Here is a 20980-nt window from a genome sequence, read left to right on the forward strand (position 1 = left end):
GGGGATCCCCACTCCTGTTACTGACATTAACTTCTCTGGCCTCACAACAACCTTGAGTTGATGGGAAAAATAAACCAAAACACACAATCTTATGAGCTACTTGAGGTCAATGTTGTAAAAGGTGACTAATACTTAGTTCGAGTTTTTTTCTGTTATAGTCAAGTGTCTTCACTTAACCAAAGGGGAAACTGAGTCCCAAAGAGTGGAAAGTCGACTTCCAATACACCCTTCAGTCTTTGGCCTCATCAGTATAAATAACCTTAATGTTACAGTATTTCTCTTTCTGGAAGTTCTTATCAGGGTCATTTTATAAATGGGGACACTGAGGCACAGAGTGAGAGAATATACGGCCTCCCTGCAGCCTTCATAAAATAGTGGTTAGATGAGAAACTCAAGAACCCTAATTCACAAGGCAAAATTTTTGGTGCCATTAGACTCCTACCCAAGTTTGAAACATGAAATCCACCCAGAGATTGTGAAATTAGGTGATGAGTGCTGTGGAGTTCTGATACCAAGAACAGTGTCAGGTGTGGGGTGGCAGCAGGAGTAATCAGGAACCTTGACCTTTGTAAAGGGTTTCACAGTTGACACTCACTCCACAGACGCTGTTACACTCTGTCCTGGTCAAGGACATCAGCAGTGCCCCCCTTTTACAGATGAGGAGGCCAGAACTCAGAGACATTTAGCAGCTTGTCAGAAAACACAGTTCATTAGCAAAGGACAGAATGGAGACTGCTGCTCTGGTCTTCTGAATCTGAGATTAGTGAGGACACACTTTGGGGAAAAGAGACTACCCAGATTTTTACAGAGAGACTTATCGGAGGCTGAGGGAGATGGGAAGAAGCCAGTCTTAGCAGCACTTTAGCAGAAAAGAAAATTATCATCATTAGGCATTTCATTTTTTTTCCCCTTAGGGCTACCCCTGCGGCATATGCAAGTTCCCAGGCCAGGGGTCCAATCAAAGCTGCAGCTGCCAGCCTACACCACAGCCACTGCAACGAGGGAGCCGAGCCACATCTGTGATCTACATATGCCGCAGCTCACAGCAGTGCCAGTTCCTTAACCCACTGAGCAAGGCCAGGAATCAAACCTGCATCCTCACAGATAGTAGTTGGGTTCTTAACCCACTGAGCTACAATGGGAACTCCTAGGCATTTCAAATGATGACCCAGAACTGCTCTGGGCACTGCAGGGATCTACCAACTGCAGCTCTAACCTCGAGGGCCTGCAATCTACGACAAACACACTAAAAAGAACAAATATGCCTGAGACATACAGAGAGTATCTACTACAGTAGCTCTTCCACAGTCTAAGACAAGAATATAGAGGAAAGCATTTATATCACATACATGGCTAGCTAAGTTTGGAATGTGGAGAATATATGCGCATAAATGAAAATGGAAGCAAGAAAGAAAAGCAAACCAGGGAAGGAAGAAACACACACACACACACACACACACACACAAACACACACACACACACACACACACACTCCATTCCAGAAAGGGTTTCTTAAAAGAAAAAGGAATTTTAGGAGTTCTTTCTTTTCTCTCTCTTTTTTAAAGAAGCAGTAGCATAGCTGTGCTGAGGCAAGAGCAGAGTTGAGAATGTGATAGTTAAAACAGAAACTTATCGGAGTTCCTCATGACTAGGAATTATGAGGTTGCAGGTTTGATCCCTGGCCTTCCTCATCGGGTTAAGGATCCAGCATTGCCATGAGCTGTGGTGTGGGTAGCAGATGCGGCTTGGATCCTGCGTTGCTGTGGCTCTGGCTAGGCCGGTGGCTACAGCTCCGATTAGACCCCTAGACTGGGAACCTCCATATGCCACAGGAGCAGCCCCAGAAAAGGCAAAAAGCCAAAATAATAATAATAATAATAAAACAGAAACTTATCCAAGGCATTAGAAAGATGGGTTGGAAGAGGGGCAGAAGGCAGTCAGTGGACAAAGAGGGCTTTGAGCAAGTAGAAGTTCAAGGGAGATTACCTGTCTTACACCCAGACTGTGTCTAAGTGTTTCCACCCTTACACTTTTAGAAAGCTTATGCTCTCCACATTTCAGAAACAAGAAGCATTTCCAGTTGTGAAGCCTGTCTGCAGTGCATGAAGAAGGCATCAGTGCCATGGTGAAGGAGGTAGTGGGTAGGGACCTTGGATATGTTAGACAAGAAGTCCCTAGCCATCTCAATCTCCCCAGATTCTGACACCACAGAAGAGAGTCCCAGAGCAAAACTCATTTATCCAGACCCACAAATTCTCAGGGCATTTCCAATTTGCCTTATCAAACCCCAATCCACCTGTTGAGTTTCAGGCCACAGATTTGATTCTCAGTGTAAAAATCCTGTTGAGGAGTTCCCGTCGTGGCACAGTGGTTAACAAATCCAACTAGGAACCATGAGGTTGTGGGTTCGATCCCTGGCCTTGCTCAGTGGGTTAACGATCCGGCGTTGCCGTGAGCTGTGGTGTAGGTCGCAGATGCGGCTCGGATCCCGAGTTGCTGTGGCTCTGGTGTGCTACAGCTCCGATTAGACCCCTAGCCTGGGAACTTCCATATGCCTCGGGAGCAGCCCAAGAAATGGCAAAAAGACCAAAAAAAAAAAAAAAAAAAAAATTTCTGTTGAGCTCTGCTGGCACATAAACATTTCTCAATGTATCAACACATTTCTCAGTGTATCTCCGCCCAGGTGGAGAGGACCTGTTTATCTGTTAATTTTGTTTACTTAACTCATCCTTTATGACCCTAATTAGAGAAGCCACCAGAGGGCCACTAGCAGACTGGGCTTAATAAGAATATGCAAAGAGTCCCTGTACTCTGTTCTGGCTCTTTGTAGAACACAAGATCCTTGAAGTGCTGGCTTTCACCATGACAATTTGAGACATGAGTCAAAGGTTAGCAGTTTCAGACTTTCAGAGGAAGCTGCTCATTCCTGATCACCCTGGTTTCTGAGTTGATACAATTACTAAGATTTGTATGGGTGGGATGTGAATTTGAGGATTTTTATGATGATTCTTAGGATTATTTTTGCCATTTGTTCCTCTGCTATATTCATGTCATTCTTTTCTAACCACCCTACGTGTATGAACACATTTAATACAACCACATGAGTAGATACTATAGGTATTATGTTCATACAGAGAGGTTAAGTAAATTAACTGAGGTCACACAGCTAATAAATGAAGGCATTAGGACCTCATTACCATTTACATCATTTAGCTAAATCCAATATTTTAAAAAGAAGGTTTAACCAAACACCTGACATTTAATATAAGGTATTGTTCTAGGGACTATGCAGAAGGTACAAAGGATATATGGATGGTTCCTGCACTCAAAGAGTGCATGGTGTAGCTGCAAATATTTGTACCGTTACTGAGTTCAAGCTCTCAGCAACTGCTTGCCACATGACCAGTCAATCAACCAAGAGACAAGTTGTTGGGGCAAGCCAGTAGAGTGAGAAGATGGTGGACTAGGGTCCCAAAGAACCATCTTCAGTGAGTTAGAATTCAGACTCCCAAAGAGGAGGGGGTAAAGTCTTGATTTCAGCTAGTCTCTGGAGGAGATATGTTAATGTCTTCCTTCCTGCAGCCATTCACGGGTGGGCCTGGTCCGGGGGTTTCCTGTGAGCTAAACAAAAGTATTTTAGCTTATCACTCATTACATGGGAGGCAGGGTTCCCAGAATGGGCCATTATGTGTAATTTAAGTTTACAGGCAACATCCCTTTAGTGATCTCGTAGCAAAAGCAATAGAATAGAAAGGTTAAAGTAATTTGTGAAGTTCCCATCGTGGAGCAGTGGTTAACGAATTCGACTAGGAACCATGAGGTTGCGGGTTCGGTCCCTGGCCTTGCTCAGTGGGTTAAGGATCTGATATTGCCGTGAGCTGTGGTGTGGGTAGCGGATGCGGCTTGGATCCTATGTTGCTGTGGCTCTTGTGTAGGCCAGTGGCTACAGCTCCGATTAGACCCCTAGCCTGGGAACCTCCATATGCTGCAGGAGCGGCCCTAGAAAAGACAAAGAAATAAAAAATAAAAATAATTTGTTCTTCCCTCTTAGAAGAGTTCTCTCCATGGCACTAAAATTTTGCTTACTTTATTCACCTACATAATAGGATTTTCTCACTAGAAAAGACCTACATCACCAACTACATTATACTTTATGATTTTAATTTTTTCATTAGATTTATAGCATTCTGTCAATTTCTACTGTACAGCAATGTCACCCAGTCATACATATATTCTTTTTCTCACATTTTTCCTCCATCATGTTTCATCACAAGTAACTAAATATAGTTTCCTGTGATCCTTTCTTTTTTAAAAAGACAACCTTAGGCCCAGAAGGGACCAATGTACTAGTTAATTATCAATAGCTATAGAATAGCTAGTAGCAAGTCCAAAACTGGAAGCCAACTTTTCTAACAACTAATGGTGATATTTCATGTTCTTGGCAGTATTCATGATATAAAGGTGTTATTAGAACAGCAGTACAGGGAGTTCCCGGTCATGGCTCGGTGGTTAACAAACCTGACTAGTATCCACAAGGACGTGGGTTCAATCCCTGTGGGTTAAGGATACAGTGTTGCTATGGCTGTGGTGTAGGCCAGCGGCTACAGCTCCAATTCACTCCCTAGCCTGGCAATCTCCAAATGCCATGAGTGTGCCCCTAAAAAGACAAGAGGGGAAGGAAAGAAAGAAAGGAAGGAAAGAAAGAAAAGCAGTACAAAACAAAGTTTCTTGGAGTTTCCATTGTGGCTCAGCAGGTTAAGGACCCGATGTTGATGAGGACCTCTGTGAAAATGAGGGTTCAATTCCTGGCCTTGCTCAGTGGGTTAAGGATCTAACATTGCCACAAGCTGTGGTGCCTACAGCTACAGCTCCAATTAGACCCCTAGCCTGGGAATTTCCATATGCAGCGGGTGCGGCTGTAAAAAGAAAAAACAAAGTTTATTTATTCTTTTATCCCAAATTGTCCTTCAACGCTCTTTCAATTTCATTTCTTTTCTTCACTTCTGGCACACTCGTATTGTTCATTCTAATTTACTTAACCTTTACTGATCCCTACTCCTCCCTTTTTTTTTTTTTTTTTTTTTTTTCTCCTTTTGGAGTGAAACTAGGCCTGGGCATCAATCAGACATACGGGGCTAGGATGAAGATAAAGTTAAATGCTTGAGATCTCTTTACCATTAATCAACCTTAAAGGAATAAAAAATGCTTTGGGGGAGATGCTTGTAGTTGCTTGAGCAGGAACAAAAGATAGAAGAAGAAGAAAGGGATGAGGTATTCGAATGACTAGGGGAGAAGACTTGCAAGCTGATTAGACGTGGACAAATTAAGACTAAATGAAGAGGGATGGGGATCAGTGAGGAAATGTCACACTCCTCTTACAGGGGGTAAATGCCTAAGCAGGGCTCTTCAGAGAAAACCTCGCGGATTCTTTTCTAAGTATCTGAATAGGCTCTTTCTTAGAGGGTCGAGAACGCTCTCTGAGGTCTGGGGGTGCCTCTTTCCATTGTGAAGGCTCTTCTGCCTGGGAGGTCGCAGGACCCTTTCAAGGAGCAACGACAGCCCGTCTCAGCGATCTAGGGGAGGCGTTATGCCGGCGTAAGGCCCCTCCCCAGTTCGGTCTGCGAGGCCCTCCTGGCCCCGCGACAGCTGAGGCTCCCGCGCCCCCCGGACCCCGCGGCCCGCCGCTCGCCACGAGCGTGCGTAACGTGCCCCCGCAGCGTGACGCACGCGCCGCGCCGGGGTGGCTGCGCGGGCTGCGCGGCGGGAGGAGCGCGCGCCGGGGGCGGGGTGCGGGCGGAAGTCGGCGTCTGCGGAAAGGAGAAAGGAAAGGGAGACGCGGCTGGGTGCGGCGCGGCACGGCTGGGAGACCGGCGGGAGGGCGCCGCCTCCTCCCCCGCCCTCTCCGCTGAGGATGGAAGTGACGAAAGCAGCCGAGGAGGTCACTTCCTGCTGGGGTGGATGAGGAGGAGCCGGAGACGCCGCGGAGGAGACGGGACCGAAGACGGACCGTGCCGGCGAGAGGTGAGTCCCGGCCTCGCCGCCCAGCCGCTCCCGGCCGACCTTCCGGCCTCGGCGGGGACAGCGTCCCCGCTGTCGGGGCCGCCGGGCGGTCCACGTACCAACCCGGCCGGGCCTCCCCCAGCGCGGGGGGCGGGGGAGGAGGGGGGCCCCGTGGCTGAGGGGCGACGGGGACCAAGGCAGCGTTCGTGCGGTGGCTTCGCTGAGCCTCGAGGCCACCGGGCGAAGGAGACCCGGCCGCGAGGCAGGTAGAAAGGAGATTCTGGGGGTTGCGGAAGCCGGGACCAGGAGCTGCAGCGGGGGATCCGTGGCGCCAGGCTCTGCAAGCCTCATTCTCCCTCTTTGGGGAATGGTCGCGGTCCGGGGGAGGGCGAGGGGCCTGCTGGGCTTTGCAGAGTTGAGATGAGTGACCCTACTTGGACAGAGTGTCCTCAGAGTGAATTTGCGAAAAGCATGAAGAGGCGTCTCCGGGTTCCTGCGAGGGAGGCCTTGATGGGTGAAATCGAGGAGTTGGGATGTCAGGAGAGAGCTTCCTGGGCAAGTCATTGTTTCAGCGGGGTGTGGACCCCAGAGTCGTCGTGGGTGAAGGATATTCTCGTGGCAGGATAAAGACCCGACAGAGCAATCTAGGAGTTTGCGTCCAGATCAGCTTCCTGGAGCCGTGGGGAAATTAGTGTTTTTCCTCTCTCATTGTCACAGAGATGGAAGCAGCCGGCAGAGGAAACTCCTGCCTCAGCCCTGGGGCCTTGTTATTGTGTATTTTGTGTATGTAACTGTGTGTTTGTTTATGTTTGTTTTCTCCTTCCTTTGGGGTATTTATCTCGTCCTTGTTCCCTGGTGGTTGCATAGACCGAAACTTGCTGGTCTTCTTAATATGTATGTGAGGAAAAAAATTTCAAAGGATCTAGAGGAATCCTAGGGAAGATGAAATTTCAAGATTAGGAATTTGTACCCACCCCACCCTGGGGTCACTAAGGCACCTACATTCCCGCCAGACTCCTGCTGCTGTTGGTACTGAGGGCCTGTCATTCACCCTGGGGAACTGCCTGGGTGATGGTAGATCTGCCTTCTGCCCGCATATCCCTCTGGCAGTTTTACCCTTCCCTCCTTTTTGCTAAAGGAATGACTGATACAAGGCTGCTTGCTGCTAGGAACAGGAAATTTATTAAGGAACTGTAAATCTGGATAGAATGAATTCAGATCACAGCCAGACTCCCTCCACTTGTTGAACAGAAGGTTGTCAGCAATGCCTGCGTTTTTTTTTTTTTTTTCTTTCCCCTTTCTGTTCAAGGGAGAAAGTGTACATTTTTCTCTCAGGAGAAGAATCGGCAGAGTGTGTCTGTGTGTTGAGTGTTTCTTGTGTAGAGTAACTGTACATATAGTGTGTTTACTTCCTGTATCCCAGGGTGTTTTTCAAGGAGGAAGGGGTTTTCTGACTGGAAGGAGTTTTTCCTCTCCCATCTCCCGTAATTCAGTAAATCAAAGTCAGATGTTCATTCTTGAGTGGCAATCAGATGGATTTGGATTTTTTTTTTTTTTGCACTTTTCTTTAAACTGGTACATCTGGGTGAACTTAGGTTTGTGTATCTTGGCATCAGGGCCTGTCTAGTAATAGAAGACAAACTGTCTGACTTGTTTTGGCTGCCTTTTGGGACCCATTTCACCATACCCTTCCTTTTTATGTTTGAAGGGCTGGTCAAGAGAAAGAAAGCAAATATTAAAGACAGTGTGTACAATTTGTGGTTTAAAGTCAGGTGAGAGATAATTATGGCCTTTGCAGCTGATGACCTGAGGACCATCATTTGATGACTTGGGGATTAGCAGTTTGGAGGTGACACGTTTGAAGAGGGTTACATAAGGAGGGAAAGACAGGGAAAAGGAAGTTTAGGGAAAGGCTATGCCAGAAAACCTTGGGAGGATAATAAATAAATAACACCTTAAAGTAATTGATGTGGCTTGTATCTCTCAGCAGGAGGGTGAAAATGAAAGCAGGCTGTAGCATCGTGGAAAAGCCAGAAGGAGGTGGAGGTGAGCAGAAGTTAATCATCTCTGATGTACCTGGAATGTCCCTTAGTGGTTCCTTCTCTTTCCACTTGGGCTCTGTTCTCAAATGCCAGACCATACCTGACAGGCCCTTGACAGGGCGGCTACTGCTAGGACAGTTGTAGGCTTGTTTCCTATGGGTGTACATTAACATAGCCGGTCACCACACCTTTATCCCAAGCTTTAGAGCCTCTTTCCTATTAGAGACACAATTCCAGCCCAGGGGGGTAAGGTGGTATTTTCCAAACACATTATCTTTCTTGTTTGATCCCTCTAGAACTTTCATGTCCACAGAAGATAGGCATGAGGTTTAGTAAAGTCTGAAAGGGTGCGAGATTAGGACACCTGGGTGCTGCTCCCCAACTCAGATTTAATGATTGCCGCAAAGAAAGGTAACTTCTCTGCTTTCCTCTCCACTGTCGTGGTTAGTCCCAGCGGAGCAAAAGGGTGTTTGTGGCATGTTTGCACAGCACTCTAGAGCTTCTGAGCGCTGGAATGTGAAGTTGGGGGTGCTGGTATGTATGTACCCAGCTCCTGACTACCTTTATCTTGCCCTTTTCACATTAAAGGGTATCAGTTTCCTGACTGGGCCTATAAAACAGAGTCATCCCCAGGCTCCCGGCAGATCCAGCTGTGGCACTTTATCCTGGAGCTGCTGCAGAAGGAGGAGTTCCGCCATGTCATCGCCTGGCAGCAGGGAGAATACGGGGAATTCGTCATCAAGGATCCCGACGAGGTGGCCCGCCTCTGGGGCCGCAGGAAGTGCAAACCACAGATGAATTATGACAAGCTGAGCCGGGCCCTGAGGTAAGGGAAAGGATTCCCAAATCCATTGTGTTAACAGATTGGAAGGAAGGAGTCTTGAATAGTTTGGTGAATGTTAGATGAAAAGTTATCAGGTGATAAGAGATTACACTCGTGAATAATGTGTAGCTTTAAAGTGGGAGTAGAAGAGCTGTTGAGTAGCGCAGGCACAGGAGGAGAAAAGGCATATCTTTGGTTATATGTAGGAGGGAATTCCAAAGTGGCTGGCACTGGATCCTGACAGACAGCCGATTCTGCTTCTGTAGTGGGCGAGAGTGTGTGGTGAAACATGGATTGAAGCTCATTTATAATCCAAAGAAATAGTTTAGACTAAGTTTGCTCAGGTTCTCTTTTCCCCTTGTCTTTTTTTTTTTTTTTTTTTTTTTTTTTTGCTTTTTAGGGCCGCACTCGTGGCATATGGAGGTTCCCAGGCTAGGGGTTGAATCAGAGCTGTAGCTGCCAGCCTACACCACAGCCACAGCAATGCAGGATCTGAACCGCGTCTGCAACCTACACCACAGCTCAACAGCAACGCCAGATCCTTAACCTGCTGAGCAAGGCCAGGGATCAAACCTGCAACATCATGGTTCCTAGTCAGGTTGGTTTCCACTGTGCTACTCCAGGGGCCAGAAGGACGTTTATAACCTGTGCCATTGAATAGATTCAAGGCTAAAGGTTCTCAGTACATTGAAATTCCTCTGCCTTCCTTCCTTCTTAGTGAGCCTAAATGTAAAATCTGGGCAGCAGCATCACTGAAGCCTCTTACTTCTATTTGAAAGTGAAGTAGGCCGAGCTGACTGCTGTTTTCTTCATCACGGTGTACCATTGTTTGACCTGCCACCAGAAAAGAGTTCTACATTCCTTCATCTATGCCTTGAGCTCAGGCCTGCAGACTTCCCACATCAGGTCTCCGAAAAAATTTGTCTCCCCCTGCCTGGGCAAGGCAGAAAAGAGAAACTAGCCAGTGACCTATGGTGGAACAGGAAGGAAATGGATTAAAGAATTGAAACCATAGAGAGATGAAGAAGAAAGGTGGTTGGGGCTAGGATAGGTGTTCAGGATCTCAGCGCTGTCTTTTGTAAAAGTCTATACAAGGACTAGATTTAGTTGAAAATTGAATGGGGAAGGTAAGCTCTTAAGTCTCCCAGCTCTAACCTGAAGGCAAGGCTGCAAAACAATAATAGTCATGTTTGCAAGAAATACTTAGAACAAGAGTTGTTGATTGTGGTGGTTACCTAAGTGTATCAAAAATTGTCGGTAGCTAGAACCTAAGTCCACATATATTCCTGTTCTTACAGATACTATTACAACAAGAGGATCCTTCATAAAACAAAAGGGAAAAGGTTTACTTATAAATTTAACTTCAACAAGCTGGTGATGCCCAACTACCCATTCATCAACATTCGGTCAAATGGTAAGATGCAGATTCTCTTGGTGGGGAATAAATTTGTGAGTTGAGAGAATTTTACAAAGCCAAGTCTGAGATTTGTCATGTTTATGGGGTATTTTAAAACACCAAAGCAATGTGATCTCCTGGATTCCCTCCGCGTTCTTGCTTAGGTGTCCCCATCTGTCTCATACAGGAAGTGATAGACTCTGAAGCGTCAAGATAGATTTGGGTTGTTTATCAGGTTCCTTTTTCTGCATATTATTTGTCATCTCCTAGATATTATTATTCCGTTGGCCTCTTGAGGAATGGTGTTCCATAGGTTTATGTTGATCATGAAGTTCAGGACTCACAGTTTTAACACCCTGCCCAATGGCTCTTTCATAGACAAGAACTGGTTTCTACAAACACTTCCGATTTTCTGTGAAACAGCCAGTCTCACCCTTATCAAGTGAATATCATCAAAACCACAGCATCCTTGATCACAGAAGGGAAGGTTCATATGTTTGCAGTGAAAAGCAGTGTCTTTGATCTGCACCGGCAACTCCTCAGAGACCAGGACTCTAGGGTTACTTGACCTTCTCTGCAGTGCTGCAAGGCTTCCCCTCTAGGCTCTCCATGCGACAGCTTTCCCTTACAGCTCCTCTAGCAGAGGTTTTGGGTCTGGGATACAGAAGGTAGTCTCCGATAAGGGTGTTTGTTTATTTGTTTTAAGATGCAAATCAGACCCCTGCCCAAGAAAAGAGGTTGTATTTAACTGGTTTGTGACCAGTCCATCAGTGCTCTGTCCTTGTGACACTGTGTTAAGGCAACGAAATCTGATTGTGATTCTGTAGTATTACAGCTTCTCTGGGAAAAGTTGGAAGAACGCTGAAAAATTAGAGCAGGGGTGTGGCTGAGAGAATATAATGCTGAGATCCATTGCAGATATGTAATTACTACACACAACAAGTTAGGGCAGTTTTAGCTTGATGCTGCTATCATTACAGTTCCATCTCTCCAGTAACCACTCCCTCCTGTCCCTGGGGCATGCATTTAAAAAAAAGTGGTATTGGAATGCATCTCTCTAATTACAACCTGTTTTCTTTCCTTGTGCCTGAGGGAGAGGCGTTAGGAAATCAAACCTGTTCTAACCACTGGAATCTTGTTTCCTCTATTTTTCGCTCTTGCCCCCTCCCTGTGTACCTAGAGGAATTTTGACCAGCTGGGTATACCAGGGTGTGTTGGTCTTTTTCTCCTGCCTTTGACCCATTTTTTTTCCTGTTGAAAACCTACATGTCCAGCCACTTGGACAGCCTAGAGTGGGGCATCCCTCCGCCCTTGGAAATAATATGCTTTTCCAGGGCAAGAAAATCTGGACCCTCACTCTGTGAAGACTCTGACCTGGAAACCTAACAGTAGTGGCCTAGCACCACCTATTCTCCCAGGGAAGGCAGTTGAGCCAACATTGATCCTTATCTAAACTCAAGATCCTAATCAAAAAATCATAGGGAAAGCAAAACAGTGTCCATTTCTTTTAGGCTTGCTGCTTGGTTTTTACATCCTGAATGAAGATAATCCCAGAGAACTAGAGTCATTAGGTCTTAGAGAACTTTTACCCAGATAGACCAAATGTTTCAGGTTAACTTTTATGATGGCAAAGGAATGTAACATTTTTTTGAACATCTCCTTAATGGAAGTACTTTTGCCCAGTGTTTTTGTGAGTTAACTCTTGCAGCTCTCCCAGACCAGTAAAGTACACATCTCAGAATCCTCATTTTACAAACGATAAAATTAGGCATGGCTGTAAAGTCAAAGATTGATCAGGGCGGCTTGAATACAGTTATCTGTTCAACACTTTTCTCAGGAAACAATTCCTGAGAGATTGAGCTGTTGACATCTAGCTCTTATTTAATAGACCATACATTCCTTCCTAGGGTTTGAGAGTCATTCATTTGTTCAGCAGATAATGTGTTAAGCCCTAAAGACAAAAAAAAAAAAAAAAAAAAAAAGATTCTTTCCTTGAGGGAACTTCAAATTTAGCAGGAGAGATAAGATATATGAGGTTTAATACAGTTGGGAATACAAGGTGGAATGTGATAAGCCTCTAAGAAGCAGGGCTTTGTGGATTTAGATCCTGGAGTCTAGAGAGAGCATATCTAGATGGTGGGTTAATACATTTGGGCTATTTTTGAACTGTGTGTTTTTAAAAATAGAAGCAATACATGCTGATTGTAACATAATAATACAGAAATTTATCAAGTACAAAGTGAAGGGACTGTTCTCCTTTCCCTTCCCCAGAGTCCTGCTCACAGTTAACAATTCAGGGTACAGTACTTAACATTTGGGTAGTGTTGAAAGGACTTCTACATAGAGGATCTCATTTTAAAAGCATCCTCTAAAATATATTGTCAAATGTATTTTTTAGTATTTACTCATACTTACATAAGAAACCTTGGAAAGATACAGAAGATACTAGTGAAAATGCTGACCTCTCAGGGTGTGGGGGCAGGGCAAACCAGTTCAAGGTTAGGCTTTCGCCCTCTCACTTCATGCCTTCCCCACCCCAGTAATGTTACGTTTATCTTTATCTTAGAAAACTTTAAACCTCCAGAAAAACGGGGGGGGGGGGGGGGGGAATAGAACAGCACACACCCATGTATCCTCTATCTAGATTCACTAGTCAATAGCATTGCTTTATCTCTATTTATATATACTTTTGAAATCTTTTGAGATTAAGTTGCAGATACGATGCTTCACCCCTGTGTGCTTCACCATGTATCTCCCAGGTGCAAGGACATTCTTCTCATCACAGTAACCTGACCATCTCCGGAAAGTTTAATGTTGCTCTAATACTGTTATCTAATATATGGTCCATATTTAAATGATATACACCTTTTAAACTTTTGCTTTTTAAACCATGATTGTTATCTAATAAATTATTTACTTTAACAAATACATGCAGTTTTCTATGTGCTGGTACTTACTAGTTTAAGGACTTTACAAAGATTAACTCCTGTAGTTTTCATAGCGTGAGAATTAGTCCTATTACTCTCCATTTTACAAGTAAGGAAACTGAAGCAAGGAAAAATAAGTAAGTTACCCAGAGTATACACAGCTCTTAAGTGGTAGGGCCATGGTTTGAACCTAGGCAAGGCCCTTATGTCCATTTTGCCAAAGAAGTTCCAAAACCAGTTGGTCGCTTGCACTAGATACAGGGTAGAAGGGGCTAGAACTAAAATTCAAACCCGCATTTTCCAGCCCTGCTACTCAGATTTCATAACGCTCCACAAAGGTGGTCTCCTTTCGTAACAGTGTTACTCATATTTTTTAAGCGGCAAATTTGTTTTTCAAACAAAATCTTGGATTTGCAATCTTGGCATACATATAAAAAGTAGGGCTCCTGTGGTTAGTCAGAGGTGAGGGATCCAGAATGCTCCCTCCAAATTGCCTTCCTTCACTCCCACTAATGCATTTGGAAGATGCTGTGTATTCTCTTGCCTTTTCACAGGGTTACAGTGTCCTTTAGCCTGTGTAGAGACCGAAATGTCCTCGAGTTTGGGGGAAAAAAAAGATACAGTAAATTGTTTAGGAGACAGGACCTTCTCTACCACCTCCCTTCCCCCCACATTATGCTTACTCCGTCCTTGAGGACACACAAGTGGTTTTTTGCTTTTGAAAAGATGTGTTCTTAATAGAAAATCAGGATCCAAGAGAATCAAAAAGGAATCAAATTTTAGCTACTGTAATAGGCTGGTGGAAGAGATACTTTGGGGACCTGCTTGACTCTACTCAAATTATATCCAAGGTCATCCATCTGTTTTTCCTAATGACACGATTAAATCAGTGGTTTTAGAAAATCCTGCAGAAGTTTTCTGTGGAACATCAGTTTGGAAAATACTGCTCTGGTGCAGTGTTACTCAGACACACATGCCAGGAAAGCTAGAGTCTTACACATAACCAGCCCCGTCCAGAGTCCTAGCTGAGGGTGACTGCCTCATAAAAAGAAGAGAAGAACGCAGCTAATAATCACAAGCATTTCCTACCTACATGGTATCTTGTGTACCTCTCGTTTCTTCCAGATCACCACGCTTTCACTTATTTGGATTTTTTTTCTTACTTCTCCCTTATTTCCTTCTCCTTTGGCCTTCCCTCAAAATAAAAATAGCCCTCCTGTGACACCATCAGTGGTAGAAGCCTCTGATACCTCCCAGGAACCCAAAGGGTCCCGGAGGCCCCAGACCTTTCTTATGCTCTGGTTATCAGAAGGATGGTTTTGGGGGAGTTGAGAACTCACGAGCCTCTGGAGCTGACATTTTGGCACAATGTTGGTTTCTGCTTAGAGCTTCAAATTTTAGTATGCAAACTTAGGAGAGGAATTCATAGGTAGTGGACTTTCTCCCAGCCTCCTCAGAGCTTGAAAAGCATTGGAAACAGGATGGGAATGGAGATCATTATATAGAATCTTTTAGAGAAAAGTAGATTTGGAGAGATTGAAAAATACTTAAACCTCTGCACAGTAGTGATTGTATATCAGAAATGGTATACAGTGGGAAACTACCTTAACAAACATGGCCCTTTTTTGTGATCTGTTTTTATTCTTACAAGATGGTCTTGTTTCTGTTCATGTATGTGAGATGCAGGGTTTTGGGGCTTTTCATGCAATAATGCATGATGTCATACATGTCATACAATAATGTCATACATATTTCCAGGTTTGCTGGCTGGTTGGTTCGGTTTGTTTGTTTGCTTTGTAGATGTGGCTAAAACTAGGAAAATACGAGAAAAGACCTTGCAAAGCTGAGAATTAAAGAGGGGGACACATACACGGTATTTAGACTTGCAGAGTAGGAGGGTCTCATGCCCATTCAGGTCATTCAAGTGATAGGAAGGACCTTCTGATTATTAAGCCGAATAAGTAAATGATACTTGAGAGTGTAGAAGAGGCCAGAGAAAGATGGCGACTGAATTGAGTAGAGGAAGCTGAGGAGACAGACAGCTGAGGGACTCCGTCCAGCTGGAGGCTTTGTTTCCTGTTGCTCTTCCACATCGTGTACTTCTTTAGCATGAGTTGAATTGCTGATGGCGAATGACCAGACCTCTAAAGTAGCCTTTTGTCTCTTCCACCCTCACAGGTGTGGTCCCCCAGAGTGCGCCACCAGTGCCAACAGCCTCTTCCCGGTTCCATTTCCCACCTCTGGAGACCCATTCCCCGACTAGCGATGTGCAGCCAGGCCGGTTCTCTGCCAGCTCCCTCCCTGCTTCTGGCCAGGAGCCAAGTAATGGCACCGATAGAAAGGTGGAGCTTTCGGAGCTGGAGGATGGCCCAGCCGCTGACTGGCGCCGGGGCGTGGATCTCCTGTCCTCCCGGAATGCTGTCAGTGGAGGGCTGGGCCATCCGAAGCGCAAGCCTGACATCATGCTTCCTCTGTTCACTAGGCCGGGGATATACCCCGACCCCCACAGTCCCTTCGCCGTCTCTCCGATCCCTAGCCGTGGAGGTGTCCTTAATGTCCCCATTTCACCAGCCCTCTCCCTGACTCCCACCATCTTCTCCTATAGCCCATCGCCAGGCCTGAGCCCCTTCACCAGCAGCAGTTGCTTCTCCTTCAACCCCGAGGAAATGAAACACTACCTTCATTCTCAAGCCTGTTCTGTGTTCAACTACCATCTGAGTCCACGGACATTTCCCCGCTACCCTGGGCTCATGGTTCCACCACTGCAGTGCCAAATGCATCCCGAGGAGTCAGCCCAGTTTTCTATCAAGCTGCAGCCCCCGCCCGTTGGGCGGAAGAACCGGGAGAGGGTGGAGAGCAGTGAGGAGGCAGCACCTGTCACTGTTCCCACGCTGGCTCCTGTCCCCCCGAGAATTAAGGTGGAGCCAGCCCCTGAAAAGGATCCTGAGAGTCTCCGGCAGCCGGCCCGAGAGAAGGAGGAGCCTTCCCAAGACGAGGGCACTGTGCCAAGCAGGACCACAGAAGAGGAAAAAGGCACCATCTTTGTCCGCCCAGCTGCTCCGCCCGTCTGGCCCTCTGTACCCATTAGCACCCCAGGTGAAGAGCCCCTCGAGGTGACTGAAGACAGTGAGGACAGGCCTGGCAAGGAGCCCAGTGCCCCTGAGAAGAAAGAAGATGCCGTGATGCCCCCCAAGCTTCGGTTGAAGCGACGCTGGAATGATGACCCTGGAGCCCGGGAGCTGAGCAAGAACGGCAAGTTCCTCTGGAACGGGTCAGGACCCAGGGGCTTGGCAACGGCCGCTGCTGACGCGTAGAACTGGAAGCTGGAAGCGGATTGGGAGCTGTTTATACTATAATCAAACACACACATGTATTTATGTAGCAAGATTTCAGGGCGGGGGTGGGGTGGGGAGGGAATTAGACTGGTTTGATCATTCTAGGGGCATAGACTTGTATTTTTATGTTTGGGGGATAGGATAGGGTATCTTCTGTTGTATATTAGGTGGGATGTGAACACACTTTTTTTCCTGGTGAGTAGGACACGGAACGGGTATTGAACTGAAAGGAGAAAGAGCCTCTGTTTCCTGGTGGGGCTTACACTTTCTGACAGACTCCCAGAGGGCCAAGAGACCGTCTGGTCCCAGGATAGTTCAGGTTCCGGACTTCTTGCTTTTCTATTGTATTTATGTATGGAAAGCCATTAATGAATTTATTTTGCTCTGAGCGCTATACAGAAAAGGGAAGGGGGTGTGGTTGGGAGGTTGAGCAGTGAGAGACCATTAGTACTGAGTGTTTTGCCTGACCTGTTCCTTTACATTTATTTCAGGGGAGGAATACGATAATCTGTCTTACTGGGGCAGGGGAATGTTCAGATGTTGCTCTTTTTCTTTTTCCCTTTGTGGTTGTTTGGCTTTTTTTTTTTTTTCCCCCTTCCTTATAAAATGTTTTCAGGAAACATGAAATGTACTGCCAGTTAGAATGGAGCTGGGAAGGCACAGGCCCTGAGCCTCCCCTACAAGGTCAAGACAGGAAGCCCTGCTGTGAATTTCTTGGACATCTCACCTACTTCACCTATCGAGAAGCCATGATGAGTTGTAAACTCTTGTTCAGGGAAGAAAGAAGAGGGCAGGAGGAAGTAACCCAATGCCTTTAAAAAAACAAAAACACAACAATGTTCTTGGTTGTTTTTTTGGTTTGGTTTTGTTTTTCCATCCTGGGTTTGGGGAGCCAAACCAAAGTGTGACTGAGCGAGTTCACTGAGAGACAAGACAGAGTCGACGATGTCCTTCCGTTGGGTCCGGTTCTCTTACTGTTTTCTCAAGTCAAGCCTTAACCATGAACATACTTCAACATGATACGGGTCTGTCAGCGTGACCCTGTAAAAGGGCATGGACAATGTTTCACGTAATCCAGGCGTGTTGAAAAATGCTTACGTTTTAGGCTGATATGTAATCATCCCATCTTGGTGTTCTTGGGATGGGTAGCAAAAAGGCAGGATTGAGGGAGTTGAGGGCATATGGTACCTAGAAATGCAGAAGGTAGCTGGGGGTGCAAGTGGATGTTTATTGAGACTGAAGGAGGAGGTGGACAGGAGACACAGAAGGCAGGCATGTGCCAGGAGGCCTGGCATAAGTGAAAGAGTGGGTGTCTGTCCTGTGCGATGTTGCCCTTCTTGCGGTACCCATTCCCCTCAATTGTTCTAATTCTCATGATCAGTTAACTCTCCTACATGAAACTCCAGGAAATTCCCATCCATCAACTTGAAAGGAGTGGGAAGGTATTGATCTCAAATGAAGCAAAAGGGGTCTGGGCTAGGGGCAGGGAGAAAGCAGCCACAGCCAGCTGTGCACACGCATGTGTAAGTATGTAGTGTACGGAAGTACCTAGCACGGCTGAGGTCCACCAACCAACAGGGAGAGAAAAAAATAACCCGTATCTGATGGGGGCGAGGAGTGGGCACAGGGATGCTATCTGGAAAATGGAGAAATTCCCAACTCCATCTTAACCGAGGTGAACTCTGTACTAAGAAGCATTTGAGAGTTGTCTTCATGGTGTGTGTGTGGGGGGGGTCCTTTTTAAACCAGAGTGCATGCATGAGCAAGGGGCCTGGGAAAGGTTAGGGCAGGAGAGCAAGTTATTAGGTGGCTTAAGATGACTTGAGTCCATTGTGCTATTTTTTTAGCACATGTCCTCCCCCTTGTTTGATTCAGATTCCATGAGTGACTTGTCTTTCCCTGGGAAAGGGATTAGGAGAGTGGTCCCTAACAACTCAGGCTTTGGTCAGGCTGCCTTTGGTTAGTTGTGTTTTTGTCAGTTTCTTTCTCTGTACCTTGACTTACCTCGAATCAGAAAGCAAGCCTGGGCAGCTGGAAGAGGCATCTCTGCTCGGCATCGCCCGGTCTAACCAGGGAGGCTGGCTGTCCACCGTCCCTGTCCACTAGTGGGGAGGGCCGGCAGGTGTCAGTATGAACTCAGGAATAGAAACATGAGGCCTTTAAAATAAGAGGGAGAAAAAAAATCCGTGATGCATACCTGTAACCCCCTAGAACCCAAGTGCCAGAATTAATTCCTAGATGCTGCTTCTGTTTGAACAAGTCACTGCTTTTACACTTGAAAAAACACTCAAAAGATGTTCAACTCCATGAAGAATGTTTTTGGCTTTAAGAAGTTGTTTGGTGTTTAACTGTTTCCTTTGATTGCCATTCCACCAGTAAATCATTGATTGATTTGCACTGCACACTGGGGTTGGGGTTGAGGGGAGGGTCCCACAAAGAGCCGAACTCAGGCCTGCCCAGGAAGTGAACTAGGGGATGTGGAGGTCACTGGTATTTCCTGGGGTAAAGGGGCAGGAGGTAATTGTTTCTCCCTGAGCCCACTCTTGGCAGCACTTGTCACCAGGCTGGCGCGAAGTCAGGCCTTTCCCTTCTGTGAGCATCTCGTCACTGTCCCAACAGCAGGTGGAATGGGTGCAGGGGGACAAGACCAGACCTATTTTCCGGCCCCAGCTTTTCCAACTTTTGCTGTGCCAAATGTTTAAAATTTTGCAAATATAAATCTTGAAATTTTATTACTCAAGAATCTGTTCATGCAACCTGTTAGCCTTTTTGACTATAGAGAAGAAAATAGTAGAGATCCTTTCAGGGCATCCAGCCTTGTTGAGCTGTTTTTTGTTGTGTTTGTTTTCTAAGAACAGCTAGGAGTGAAATATAAACAATTCACTAAGTCTCTTCAATCCCCAGTTTGCAAGCTGCACTGCATTAAACCCAGCTCGCTAACTAACACAGGGAATTACCGCACCCTAGTCCTCAGTGGGCCAAGAAACTTTCAGAAGCATTAAAAAAAAAAAAAAAATAGTTGAAGTATATCACTTCTCACCAAGCGGGTAGAGTCACTTGGCTGTTTGTCCCTTGTTTTTTATTTATTCCATAATTATGTTTGTGTTTCATGTTTTGTAAACAGTAGTGGAACATACTTTTAAATTTTGTTTAAAAAAATTTTTTTTAATCCAATCTTTCAAGAACTGTTCCATTCTTTTGTTTCTTTTGGGGGGTGGGGAGGGTGGTTGCCCATTAATTTGTTTTGAAATATTTAGACATTCTTTGAGTTATGAAATTGTGATGCAGGGATTTATGAGAATTCACATGTGAAAGATGACTTCACTAGCTATCCACATAAGCAGAATAAAGTGTGTATATGTACATAAAATGTAAGTAATCTTAACTCCATTGTGCAGTGCCTTTTAGATGTTCCGCTTTCTATAAAGTCTTCAAATTTTTGCATATATATATTATATATATATGATGTAATGTTATAGAAATATATGTATAATATACATATTTTTTTCCAGGGGTATCTGATAGCTCTGTATTTTGTTATGGAAGTTGAAAGAAAAAAAAAGTATTTTACCTCAGAAATTAAATAAAAAAAAATACTTTTAAGTAATGTTTGCAGAGTATCGGATTTGTTGATAACACTGAGCCCGAGTGGTTATGCCAGAGAATTTGTCTGCTGCGTGCCAGCTTGCCCACCCCCACACTTTTATTCCTATTGCACAAAGACCAACAAAGTCAGGGTAGGTTCCTGAACAGTTTTGGAGATTATCAATTTTCTTGAGTCCATGACGGCTGCTAGATAAAGAAGGGCTGGGGGACACAAGTTACTGGGGAAATTTCTACCTCCCGATTGATTTGAGGATCCATAAAGAGTACATGGCAAAGCCAGGCACAGTAGGCCACACTTTATGCATCTGTTTATATGAAATGTTCAGAATAGGCAAATCCATCGGGACAGCATAGATTAGTGGTTGCTGTAGAGAGGGACTGCCAGTGGTTCACATTTTCTTTTGGGGGTGATGAACATATTCTGGAATTAGATGGTGGGAAAATTTGTACAATTTGAATATGAAAGCTACTGAATTAAAATCACTCTGGAAGGGTGACTTTCTGGTATGTGAGTAATATCCCAATAAAGGTGATGGTGGTGATGATGTTTTGGTTTTAAGTACATGGCAAGCCAGTGCTAGGGAAACCTAGTATTTCTCGGCAGAGGACAAGAATCCAGAGGAGGAGTTCCCGTGGTGGCTCAGCAGTATTGAACCCGACTAGTATCGTTGAGGACGTGGGTTTGATCCCTGGCCTCTCTCAGTGGGTTAAGGTCCAGCATCGCTGTGAACTGTGGCATAGGTCACAGATGCGGCTCAGATCCGAAGTGGCTGTGGCTGTGGCAGCTACGGCTCTGATTCAACCCCTAGCCTGGGAACCTCCATATGCCATGGGTTTGGTCCTAAAAAGAA

At 45.5% G+C, this 20980-nt stretch overlaps 1 protein-coding gene across 3 annotated transcripts; it reads left to right on the forward strand.

Annotated features, from left to right (window-relative positions):
* The first annotated feature begins 5963 nt into the window (after positions 1–5963).
* Positions 5964–20130, forward strand: ETV3 (ETS variant transcription factor 3). Of its 3 annotated transcripts, none has more exons than XM_021089636.2 (5): positions 5964–6021; positions 7988–8046; positions 8631–8868; positions 10164–10279; positions 15367–20130. In XM_021089636.2, exons 2-5 carry the CDS (start codon positions 8001–8003, stop codon positions 16500–16502), a joined length of 1536 nt encoding a protein of 511 aa, XP_020945295.1. In that variant the 5' UTR covers positions 5964–6021; positions 7988–8000; the 3' UTR covers positions 16503–20130. The 3 variants fall into 3 exon arrangements, with proteins under 3 accessions (XP_020945295.1, XP_020945296.1, XP_084877407.1); XM_021089637.2 differs by having other exon boundaries at positions 7991–8046; XM_085021281.1 differs by lacking the exon at positions 5964–6021 and having other exon boundaries at positions 7953–8046.
* The last annotated feature ends 850 nt before the right edge of the window (positions 20131–20980 follow it).

The sequence above is a fragment of the Sus scrofa genome, chromosome 4, assembly GCF_054392235.1.
Source record: "Sus scrofa isolate SSC_HxYL_T2T_F1_AM1 chromosome 4, Sscrofa_HxYL_maternal_Yorkshire_Landrace_v2.0, whole genome shotgun sequence".
NCBI classification, from domain to species: Eukaryota; Metazoa; Chordata; class Mammalia; order Artiodactyla; family Suidae; genus Sus; species Sus scrofa.